Source organism: Lytechinus variegatus, chromosome 1 (assembly GCF_018143015.1).
Source record: "Lytechinus variegatus isolate NC3 chromosome 1, Lvar_3.0, whole genome shotgun sequence".
Taxonomy (NCBI): Eukaryota; Metazoa; Echinodermata; class Echinoidea; order Temnopleuroida; family Toxopneustidae; genus Lytechinus; species Lytechinus variegatus.
The window spans coordinates 18,797,866-18,810,354 of NC_054740.1; the positions used below are offsets into that span (position 1 = coordinate 18,797,866).

The 12,489-nt window shown below is 34.6% G+C and overlaps 1 protein-coding gene across 1 annotated transcript; it reads left to right on the forward strand.

Moving 5' to 3' along the window:
* The first annotated feature begins 3,832 nt into the window (after positions 1-3,832).
* Positions 3,833-7,692, forward strand: LOC121406147 (histone chaperone ASF1-like). Its single transcript, XM_041597167.1, has 4 exons — positions 3,833-3,956; positions 4,416-4,541; positions 5,455-5,658; positions 6,451-7,692. Exons 2-4 carry the CDS (start codon positions 4,418-4,420, stop codon positions 6,759-6,761), a joined length of 639 nt encoding a protein of 212 aa, XP_041453101.1. The 5' UTR covers positions 3,833-3,956; positions 4,416-4,417; the 3' UTR covers positions 6,762-7,692.
* The last annotated feature ends 4,797 nt before the right edge of the window (positions 7,693-12,489 follow it).

The window sequence follows — 12,489 nt, forward strand, 5'->3', positions numbered from 1 at the left end:
CCTGCGCGCGCATATATACGTACTAGTATCATACTCAGCATCAATTTTGTTTTTATATTTTACTCTAGGCCTATAACGTTACCCCCGGGTAACGTTAGGCCATAACAGAAAATGTTTTGAATATTATTCTGTAATTTCATGAAATAAATTGTTGCGATTTGATGGGATTCTACTGACTTCGGTTTGTTTATTTTATATTCAACATGATAAAGCCGCATTGTTTCTGAGCTCTCGATACAAATTAAGTACCGGTAGTGTTGGATAGAATAATAATTGTAGAAAAGCAAAATACCGAAGGAGGATAATCTAACAAATTACAAGGAAATTACAGGCTTTGTTACTGATACCGGGTAGGTTTTTCAGTCTAGTCTTCAGGGACAAGTTCATGGCCTAACAAAAAGTTTATTTGAATAAAATGAGAAAAATCCACCAAATAGGCCTATAACACTTCATCAAAATCGCCGGGGATGTAAAATGAGAAAGTTATGATATTTTAAAATTTCGCTTATATTCACATCCTGGGGGGCGTTTCATCAATATTTTTGTCCGACAAGTTGTCAGATCTGACAACTTTCCTGGATTCTGATTGGTTGAGAAGCACTGTTGCTATAGTAACTGTCGGATAAAACAGGACTTGTCGCATAAAACGTCTGACAAGTCCTTTCATGAAACGCTCCCCTAGTCGGTATGCAAATGAGGAGACTAGCTATGACGTCATCCACTCACTATTTCTTTTGTATTTCAGTATATGAAAAATGAAATATTCTAGTTTTCTCCTCACTTTGAAGTGAAACAACAATTAATTCCTCCCTGAACATGATGGAATTAGCATTGTTTAATGTTATATGGCTCAGTTAAGTTGGACCTTACTGTCAAATTTGTAAAAAAAAAATGAAATAATGTATAATTTAAAGAATAAAAAACAAAAGAAATAGTAAGTGAGGGACGTCATCGACCGTGTAATTTGCATGTCACTGAGTTGTGCATGATAACTATTTTGTAAAAAATAAGTGAAACTCTAAAATGTCATATAACTTTCTCATTTTACATCCGATTTTGATGAAATTTTCAGCATTTATGCTGGTTTGATTTTTCTCTTTTTATAAAGCAAAATTTTTCTGGGGGTGGACTTGACCTTTAAGAACGATTAATCTAATAGGCCTATTCTAATCTATTTTCCATTAATCTTACTGTTTAGTCTATGTATATTATTATGTTAATCTGCCACGCTTTAGATGGCTAATTGGATATGTTCCGATAGTGTCTCTCTTTCATTGTGTTAATGTACTATATATGAAATGATTTTACTTTAAGATTGTTTTTTTCTCCAGATCCGTTGCTATTCATTCAATAAAGTGATAAGGATAAAAGTTTAAAATTAAAGTTTCACTATTCAGGGTGGCTAACGGATTGCCTAAGCCTGGGTCACGATCATTATCGTTAGACCCATTCAAGGTTGATGTGGGTGCGGTGGGTATGTAGGAACATGATAAAGTGGCACGATTAAAAAAAATGATGGGGCACGATATTTCATATTTCATGTGAAAATGAAAATTAGCCTGACATAAAATGTTTCCCATGCAGGTAATTGGTTCTATACCAGCTTGGCGTTTACCAGCCTGTCCAGTCAAAACAGAAACAAACAAACAGATATGGCGCCATGGTCCCGGGAGGCAGGGGAGCTGGGGTGGTAAAGAACAAACAGATATGGCGCCATATGGCCCCTCGGGAAGCAGGGGAACTGGGGGTGGTAAAGAACATGGATTTTCCCAGGGCTGCTGCTTGATTTTTTTCAAAGGCAGCACCCCCTGGAATTCTGTTAGGCCTGTCAAATTGGAGAAATGTATTAAAAATGACCAACTTTTTTTGTTAAAACCCTTTTGTTTTTTTTTTTTGGGGGGGTTGTCAAATTATTTCTTGGAACCAAAACGACCTGCATTTTTTTTAGTGAAACTCCTTTTTTTTTTATTTCTTGTGACACAAAAACCCCCTCCTTTCTGGAGTGAAAACTCTTTTTTTTTTGCTTGTCAAATTTACTTCAGCACCCCAAGGGCCCTGTATGGCGCATGGGAAAATTTTATGTTTGAAAAAGTCTCGAGTGAGCAAAATGTTCTTATTTTTAACATACAAAATAATTATGTGGTATTTTTGACATATGCATGATAATATGATGCTTGATGCGAATCTCTGCATCGGAAACCTGATGGTTGTATTGTTTAGAAGATCGTACTACGTTGTTATTTGTGTTTGATATGTTTAATGTGCTTTGCATCCCATATCAAGTCATCAAATTACTGCAACGCTATAGGACTAAAGCCTCGCTATCCCCTATATATTTAAAACTAATTTTACATTTCTGAATATGGCCATCAATGGCTTATGAGCAAAAAGAAATTGGGGGTATGAAGTATGGCGTATCTGGCCAATTCTATACACAGTTGCGAGCGAGCAAAAAAAATAAAAAATTCACCACAATTTCCAAATTTTTAAAATAGATTTTGACAAAATATATAAAAAAATCATATCATTTCACCTTTCACTTTTTCCTTTTATTTCGTTTTCTCTTGTTTTTCCTGGTCGTGTAGTATATATATATATATGTATATATATATATATATATTATTTTTGGGGGGGAGGCTCGCGCCCCCAAGCCTCACCCCATCTGCACGCCACTGATGGTCGTCACTAGCGTACCTACGGGGGGGGGCAGGGGGGTAGTCTGCCCCCCCCCCGACGAGTCACAACCCATGCAAGGGACGTATCCCTGCCTCCCCAGACGAGCTTGAAGACTTTTTTTTTGCTTTTCATTTTTTTTTCTGTTACGAAATCCTGTATTTGTGGTTGAAGACTTTTTTTTGCTTGTCAAATTTTTGGCGGACGAATTTGTCCCCCCCCCTATTCATATTCTTATTAAAAAAAAAGAGAGAGCACTTAGCATAATTTTATACCAATATAGATTTTATGGGGAGAGGACCCATTGAAATATGCTTCAGGAATATTTGCAAAGGCATGTGGAGTGTTGGCGCTTTCACAGCTTTGCATTTATGATTGTTATAGGTCATGCCTCCATAAAATGATCACGGCATCTTTTTTTTTTAGGGGGGGGGGTGGTAGACAGTGATTACGTTATAATATCAAGGGGAGCATCTACCCATCCTCGCTTATTTCTATCACGGATAAGGACTGTTTAACATATTGCAACTTCTATGTTCTATGAGTGTTTGGTTATTTAGTGAAATGATGTTTTGAATGATCCTTTCAGTCAGCCATATAAGCCTACACTGTTAAAAATTATTTAAATATTGCTGTTTACTATGTGAATCGCACAGTAGTTGATTAAACAGGTCAAACAGGGTTAGTGTTTAAAATCTTAAACAACCATGCTTAAATAAATGATAGTTTGATAATATTTATTAAACATTGTAGTTTAAGATTTCAAACAATTATTGTTTCAAAGTGTGTAAACAACTACTGTGCTATTTACATAGTAAACAGCGTTGTTTAAATTATTCTAACAGTGTATATGGAAGACTAAGACCCACCCCCAAAAAAAGTGTTTTATAATCTCGCTCACCCCCCTTTTTTTGCTTAGCTTTCCGAAACCATGACTCATACATTGTGTTCTCATCCATTTGTTCAATACTGTACATAATTGTTTATCATTCGAAAGAGAAATACTTGTTTTCACAAGTGGTATATAAGGCTTATTATCTTTCTTCATAAATGTGTCGCTTTTTATTATGAAATTGCTATACAATAGTAGACTTTGAACTTTGTCAATGCTCATGATCATAAAATATGTATACCAGTTTTATATCACACAGAGCAATGGTTCATTCTTTCACAGGAAGTGTCTTGTATATTGTTGAAGCACGAGCAGGATAAGTAATCACAATTGGAACGGTTAGAATATAACTTCATTACTGGCAGGTTTCAGTAACATCATTCACCAATCAGTGAGTACTATCACTTCATTTTTATGCTAATTTTCGAGAAAAAACACACAGTTAATGTGAATAATGCACTGTAGTTATAGAAGAGAGATAAGTTGCTCGGAAAGGGGATATATTATTCTATTGTTGATTCTTTTACATTTATTTTTTTGTGTGTGTAACCAATTAACTTGTGTTTAGGTAATTTGCAATCAGTTAATAATCATTTACAAGTTTTGTAATTGACTTCAATTTGTTATAATAAAAACATAATATTCACTGTATAATGAAGCAGACACATATAATGAGGTTGCTAGCATTATTTTATTTTAATAATTGAATAGTTTAGAGAAAAACAAATCGAACAAATTCATGATGATAAGGACTTTTCTCAACATGCAAACCTGTCGCCATCAGTGTTACAGATGGACCTATTTCATATTTTAAACAATTTCCTTTCTGATTCTTGTACATGTATAACAGCAATGTCACCTTTTCCTGTAATGACATTGGTCATTACCACACTATTGGTCCTATCATCCAAAGTGTGTACTGCTTGTAAATGCATTCAGATAGCTGATGAATCCAAGATATGCCTCTCTGACTTTGGTAAGTTGAAATAAACGAAGTAGATATATATATTTATTGTTTAAATTAATTTCAGCTTCTATTACACGAAAGATGATGCCACAAAAGGAGCCTTGGAGGCGGGGGAAGATGGCTTTTTTTGTCGCTCAACATGTGATGAGTCTGAGTGCCCCTTTTCGTTTCCAAAGTCCATTTTGACTTGCTTTTATGGGAAATATCGTATTTTTACCGAATAATCTTTTTCTTTTTGATAAATTGACGTCGTTATCTCTGATTAGATCCCTATTCCAATAGGGACCAATATAGCGATCGGGTAAGAAAACTTTCTATAATTATGTAAGTCCATATGTATTCAAATTTAAAAGTTGTCCATATATCTCTGACATCTTCCCATATATGTTCCATATTTACACGGTTAATTATCATTGTGTGTGTGTGTGTGTGGGTGTGTGCGGGGTGTTTAAAATATCACAATTATTAGTTATATTCTAACGATCTATAATTATGATAATAAGTCAGTCATCTTATAGCTATATAGACCATATCCAACTTTGAATTTGGAAACTCGCTATGATTATCATTTTATTTAATAAATGATTTTCAAAACAATTCCCCATAAGCGTGTTTATCATTCACACAGCCCCCCCCAAAAAAAAAAGAAAAATGAGTAAAACAGCTTTTGATCAATGGAATATTATTAATAAAAACATCCAAACCCTATTTTGACGAAAACCTACGAAGTAGGTTTTCATTAATTCACTTCATTAATATGCATAACTTCATTAATATGCTTCATTAATTAACTTCATTAATATGCATAAGTTCGGATTTGTTATTCATCACCTTGTATTTATTGTACTCAGCCCGAATGAATGATAATCTTCATTGTTTTAATGCTGGTATAACTTCCAAATATTTCTTCACAAATATACAGCTATCTCTGGTTCCCTGCTAGAGACGAACTCGATAAGTGGAATGAATTCATCCCGCGACGACTTGATCGACTACCGTGTCTCCGTCGGTACGGTACATCGTAGTTCTCGAACTCTTCCTTCTGAGATGACCATCGTTACAGCAACGCATACATGTGGATTCACTGACCTCCAGACCAATAGAACTTACTTCATTGCTGGACAAAGTAATTTAATTTGATATTTTGAAAGGGTTTCGAATGTCTAATTTTGTCTAAACTTAATCTACAATATGGAATGATGTTATGATTTTGATTAAGCTTCATTGCCAAAGTTTATATCGCATACACAATGACAGAGTGAATCAAGATCCAGACAATATCATTTATCGTCCCTTATCTAATCCTTACTTATTTTTGGTCTTCTCATATACTCAACTCAACAACTTAAAAGAAAATCCTGGAAATTAAAGCTATCGTTGAAATCATATATTTTCTAATCACCCTTCCGAATTCCCCTTGGCAGTCCCACATTGACGTAAAATTGATTCGATTCCAAGGACAATTCAGAAGGAAAATCAAGCTATTGTTTGAATACATTATTCGAAATCATATACATCCATAATGTGATGTCAAATTCTCTACATCATTGACATTAAACAGTAACGTATATAGAAAGCCTAAATAATTCCAAATATTTTAGAGAAAATTTCTCGAAAACCATTGAGAGTTTACAATTTTAAATCAATATCCCGTAAAGAGGTCACAGTCACATCCATTCCATACTTTTGAAAAGATGCCCCGCACCCCCTATACCTCGGAAGAAAACGAATAAAACGGTAGGACCATTATAATTTCGAGGAAGGCATCAGATGTGTATTAATCAACGTTTTCGTTTTTCTCATAAATCATTATCACAATCGCTGCAATAGTTGTGTAGCGTATTTAATTATTGTTCTATATGTAATTGGCACGACTAATATATTATGCTTCTTCTTTAAAATCATGAATGATTTATAGTTCAGGATGGGAAGTACAGAATCAATCGTTGTTCATCAGTGGTGGCTAAATACGGTCCAGACAACGTCCCCTATCGTTACTCTGTGGTCAAGGTCAATGTCAATGTCACATGTCCCATAGAGGAGGAGGAGGAAGAGCAGGAGCAGGAGCATGATCAGGAAGAGGTGGAGGAGGAGGAGGAGGAGGAAGAGGAGGAGAGGAATGAAGAGAAGGAAGAACGTGACGGTGACAACTCGGCTGTTCTTCCAACATCTAATTTTGGACTTCTTGCTTTTTTTGTTTTGTTTGCCGGGATTTTGATGAAATTCTAGAATTATTAAGGTGGTGATTGAATCAGTCGTCCTCATGATAGGACTACAAAGATTGTAAATAATTTATTCATTTTAAGGTGTTACGATCCCATGGGTGTTTCACAGGATATATATAGTCAGTCCGGTGAGGGGGGTATAATTAGATATATAGGTCGTCTTGTCTACCCTGTCAAAATATCCATATCTGTAGGTTTTTTTTAATCAGAATAGTTTCATCTCCTTGCCGAATCAGAGAGTAATTAATGGATACCCCACCCCGGGTCTCCCGATAGAGGAGAGATCTGTGCCCCTCTATTACTTCCGAGTCATCACAATATCGAACACGATTGATATTTACCGTGCTACGTAGCACATACATTCTGGCTGTTATGATGTATTTACCAATGACTTGTACTGAAATCTACTTTACCATATCCAGTGAGTGTTTAATTCGAGTAAATGCGATCTTGTAAAGGCCTATCTATTGCAAAACAACGTATTCCGATGAAACATGCAGGCGATGATTCATTAAAAACAAGTTGAGAAGATCAAGTAATCTGATAAATGTTTATCTCTCTTGCCCCCACCCGAAATGTTTTGGGATATAAAGTATATAATCAAGAATGAAAGAAATAAATAGTTTCTTTTGTTTTAAGATCAAATGAATAAAAAGGTAAGTCCGTAAGTGCATGTTTAGAGAAAAATAGGGAAATTAATAATATTTTGCCTTAAAAAATGGAAATTTGTATCTTTTTCAGAATGTTATTATTGTGTGAAACTTTACTTACTTTACTTAATATCCACAATGCTGTAGGCATGATTGAATGTCCATCGATTGTATATTTCCTCTGGTGGTAGTACACGATTCATGAAATTGATTATAAGCGTATTTGGTTATTTTAATCCTACAAACTTAAAGGGCAAGTCCACCCCATAAAATTTTTGCTTTGAATAAATAGGGAAAAAATCAAACTAGTATAATGCTGAAAATGTCATCAAAATCGGACGTAAAATAAGAAAGTTATGACATTTCAAATTTTGCTTACTTTTCACAAAACAGTTATATGCACAACTCAGCGAAATGCAAATTAGACAGTCGATGTCCCTCACTCACTATTTCTTTTTTTTATTGTTTGAAATGAAAATACTTTTTTTTACAGATTTGATGAAAAGGGCCGACTTGACTGAACCATATATCATTTAAATAGTGCTAATTCCACATGTACATGCTGGAAGAAATTTATTCACTTTTTCACTTGACAATGAGGAAAAAATTAGAATAGTTTATATTTCATATAATAAAATACAAAAGAAATAGTGAGTGGATAACATCATCAGTATCTTCGTTTGCATACCGACCAGGATGTAACTGTTACGTGAAATTAAGCAAAAAAAGTTAAAAATGTCCTAACTTTTTTTTGACATCCGATTTTGACGAAATTTTCAATGTTATGGTTGTTGGATGTATCTCTATTTATTCAAATCAACTTTTTGTTGGTATATGGACTTGTCCTTTAACAAAATGCAATATGACAATTGCGAACAGAACATCATTTTGTTTCATCGTGGAAAACAAAGTGAATATTGTTCTTGTAATGATATTTTTTTTCAACAGGAGTGGGGAAAAATAAATTAAATGGTTTCAAAATCTATTCTTTCCTCGACCCCTTGTTATTTCATAGTCACCAACTATGCCCTATTATTTTTGCGGATGATACAAGTTTCTTTTTGTAAGGTATAAGTATTTTCAAGTATCTTAAATGTAGAAATACCTACTATTGAAGTGTGGCTTCTTGTAAGTAAATTGGTTGTTAACTCTTCACAGGCGCGGATCCAGGGGGGAGGGCACGAGGGCCATGTGCCCCCCCCCCCTTTGAGAAGAAAAACCGAGCCCCCTTTAGAAATTGAAGACCTTTTTTTTTTGCTTGTCAAGTTTTTCGAGTACGAAAATCCTTGATTTGTGGTTGAAAACCTTTTTTGGTGGGGCTTGTCAAAATTTTCCTCCAAAAAATTTCCCCCCCTCCCCTTTTGGAAAATCCTGGATCCACCCCTGTCTTCAAAGACAACATGCTATTCAAAACATAAAAAAAAAACTTTCTGACAATCTTGGTGATATCTATTTGAATGATAAAATCATATTACAAGTTTCTGCCATCAATTTTCATGGAATCACTCTTGGTGAAAACCTGTCATGGGTTTTATACGGTAATCCTACAAAATATATCTTGTGCTATTGGTGTCATATTTAGAATAAGACATTTCATACCATGTTAAATTTTATTATACATTCATAATGCAAAAAATTACATTTATCTTACTGCACAATGATTTGGGGTAGCTGTTCTCAAATACCTTAAATAAAATATTTATTTTACAGAAAAGAACATACGAGAAATTAATAACTCCCATCCAAGTAACATTCGGGACCACTATTCTGTAAGTTCTTACATTTTTTTATATCAGCAATTTACAAGTAGCATCTTTTATGTTTATGTTTGAGCACCAGTTGATTCCTCCCATATTCACCACAAATTTTAAATTAAAATGTCCATTCATATACAACGAGACAACCTAGCGATTTATATTTGCCTTTGTTAAACTTTTTGATTCTTCAAGAAAATCTGTAAAATATGCTGGAATTATGTTATAAAACAAAATACCTAAAGAAATAAAAAGACGCCCATGCACCTCTTGCCTCTTTCAAAAGCAGTTATAAAAAATACCTTTGCCATGCCTATAATAAATCTGAAAAAAAAATACGAGGAAATCATACTTAGATGGATATGTAGCTTCTCTCTCTCTCTCTCTTCTATGATTATTATTATTATTATTATTATGGTTTCGGGAGCCCAGCCTTAGAAAGGCCATGGGCCTATGCTGGCTCCACATATCATTATCAATTTTTATTTCTTGGTTATGTATTTCTAGTTTTTGTATCTTTATCTGTATACAGTGTATGTTACATATGTTTTTTAATGAGAATTTTGAATAAATAAAATGAAATGAATAAAAGAAACTTTTCATGCGTTCTGATTTGGCCTATGCTGGCTCTACATAACTTTTCTCTCTTGTTTCTGTATTTCCATTTTTTGCATCTTTATCGATTCTGTATACAATGTATTCTTTCTATTTGAATTGTACAGTGTATATGTTTTTTTTATAATGAGAATTTCAAATAAATAAATGAAATGAATAAAAAAATCATGCCTTCTGATTTTGGAGTGTCTGCTATTACATTTTTCTCTCCATCAACATAATAATGAAGGAAAGGGTGTACTATGTGCATTTAATAAGTGAAGCTTATAAAAAGTTGTAGAAAAGAAAGTGGAAAGAAAGGAGAAGAGAGAAGGATGGGGTTAGGATTTTAACAAACATCTGAAAGTGAACACGAAAAACAATTCTTGGAATTTCCCCAAATACGACCTAGCGCCTAAAAAGATATTAAAAATGTTGAATGTTCTCTATGTTGATTTTTGTTTTAAGCGCTATAGAGGGGAGTCAATAATTATGCCTTTGTTCTTTCATAAAAATGATAATCTTCTGTTTGTGTCATAATATATAGCCCTAAATTTGCAAACAAGGGAGCGATCAAGGATAGGCGCCCACATTGTCAAACTAAGAATGAGTATTAGGTAAGCGCAATGCAATCCCCATAGAATCCCGATTAAGTATCCTCGAGAATTCCTTGAAAATGCACTACCCCTGGAATTATTATTACGTCTTGTAATATTATTTACTTTGTTACATGTCATGTTTATTAAGTATAACATTGTGAAATGGAAATAAATCAATGAATAAATGAACAGAAAACCCCAGAAAACCTTAAAAACTCATGGAACTCCTGATCAGAAGTGGAATCACTGCAAATGGTATCATTGTTGGGCCTAGTATTAGGCCTAGGTGTCCCCCCCCAAAAAAAAAAAAACACGAACATCTGCAGGGTTTGAAATTTAAAACTGGGCCCCGGCTTATAAAGAGTTGGGATTGATCCGATCAATCACAACTTAGTCAGTTTCGCTATGTAATTTCCCCGGATTTTTTTGGAGAAATTGAAAATTATACATGTTTTTGGAAAGGTTTATTGTAGGCCTATAAGGATTCAGAATAACAATGTTTCCATTTGCACTGTGTCCTATATGGCCGCCATCCTGGATTTTTCAAGATGGCCGCCAAAAACAGGGTTTTCGACAATATCTCGGTTTCTGAGTAACCTAGAATCATGATTTTGACACCGAAACCACGTTTTACGAGGTTAAGGAATATATTGGTATAAAAATAATCAACTTTATTCATGTAAGAAAATCATTTTCATGATGTTTTCTGCCTTTTTCTACATCTTTCCAGATTATAATTCAGATTATTTAAAGTCCAAATTAGGTAATCCAAATCAAGCGAACTCAACATACCTTGCAGTGTGTCATAATGCTTTACTAATAATTTATCATGTGCCTCAGGTCACATGATTAGGATATAGGTCACTTAGGGTCGATGAACTTTGGCCTTGCTGGCCGGGGTATCAACTTGAAATCATAACCAATGTTAAATGTTTGAAAAGTCACCATAAAAAATCCGGCGAAATTACATAGCGAAACTGACTATATTACCATAATCCAATTTACTTATGATGCAAGCAACATGAATGATATAGTTTTCATGCTGTCCTGGTCAAAGAATTTATGAATACGTTATTGATCGGATCTACAAACATTGTTGGTTTGTGATTCCATGCTTAAGTGGGTATCAAATACTACACCGTATAGGTTTCTGGCATTATATCTGATGGAGTAACTGAATCGCCAACTATTAAGCTGTAGCTCCCAAATTTTGAAACCTGACGTGGGGGTACCAATGACCAATAATTCAGTTTTCTATCATTCAGCATTAACTTATTTTGAAGCATCCAGGTTCTGATATATGCCACACATTCTTCGAATGGATTTATCATCTCGTGGTACATTTTGGGAGAGAGGTAAGTATAGTTGTGTGTCGTCTGCACAGCAGTGGGAATTGATACTTGGAAACTCCCTTTTGATACCGGTGAGAATTCTACTTGTGAACATAATAACAATAAGGGGCCGAGACACAACCCCTGCGGCACTAACCTTGAATACATGTGACACAGTATCATCCATCTCAATTGACTGCCTTCTCTCTGGAAGATAGAACTTAATCCAATCAAGTACATTGCCATTGATTGCAAAATGATTTAGAAGTGTCGTGTCAAAAGCACTGCTCATATCAAGTAGAAGCAGTAATGACACCTTTTGATTGTCCATGGACATTAACATCGTCATTGGCGGCGCCATTAAAAGTTAGGCCGGGGGCGGAAAAAATATTACGAATGAATTACGAACCTCATTTCGTTTTCAGATTAACGAACCTTTGGAATTACGAACCTCATTTCGTTTTCGGATTAACGAACCTTCAGAATTATGAACCTCACTTCGTTTTCGGACTAACGAACTTTCGGAATTACGGACCTTCGGAAAGATGAACCTTCGAAATAACGAACCTAGTTGGGAATAACGAAGCTTCGGAATTTCGAATGTATGCGGATCATCTTCTTGTACATGCGAGCACGAAGCACGAGCAAAATTTTCATTTTTATGGACCCGATTTTTTTATTTTCCTTTCATTCCCCTCTCCTTTATTTTATTCACATGTTTTCTCTTTTTTATCTTGCTCTGATTTTTCTTTTCTTCCTGTTTTCCATTTTTTATTCTTCGTTTAGCTCGAGGACCGCGTCGGA

Bases quoted from the DNA above. Each gene is read 5' to 3' on its own strand.
- LOC121406147 (XM_041597167.1), top strand. From the start codon at position 4,418: ATGTCACCTTTTCCTGTAATGACATTGGTCATTACCACACTATTGGTC. The intron at 4,542-5,454 runs GTAAGTTGAAAT...ACAAATATACAG, and splicing joins GATATGCCTCTCTGACTTTG to CTATCTCTGGTTCCCTGCTA. The intron at 5,659-6,450 runs GTAATTTAATTT...AATGATTTATAG, and splicing joins TTACTTCATTGCTGGACAAA to TTCAGGATGGGAAGTACAGA.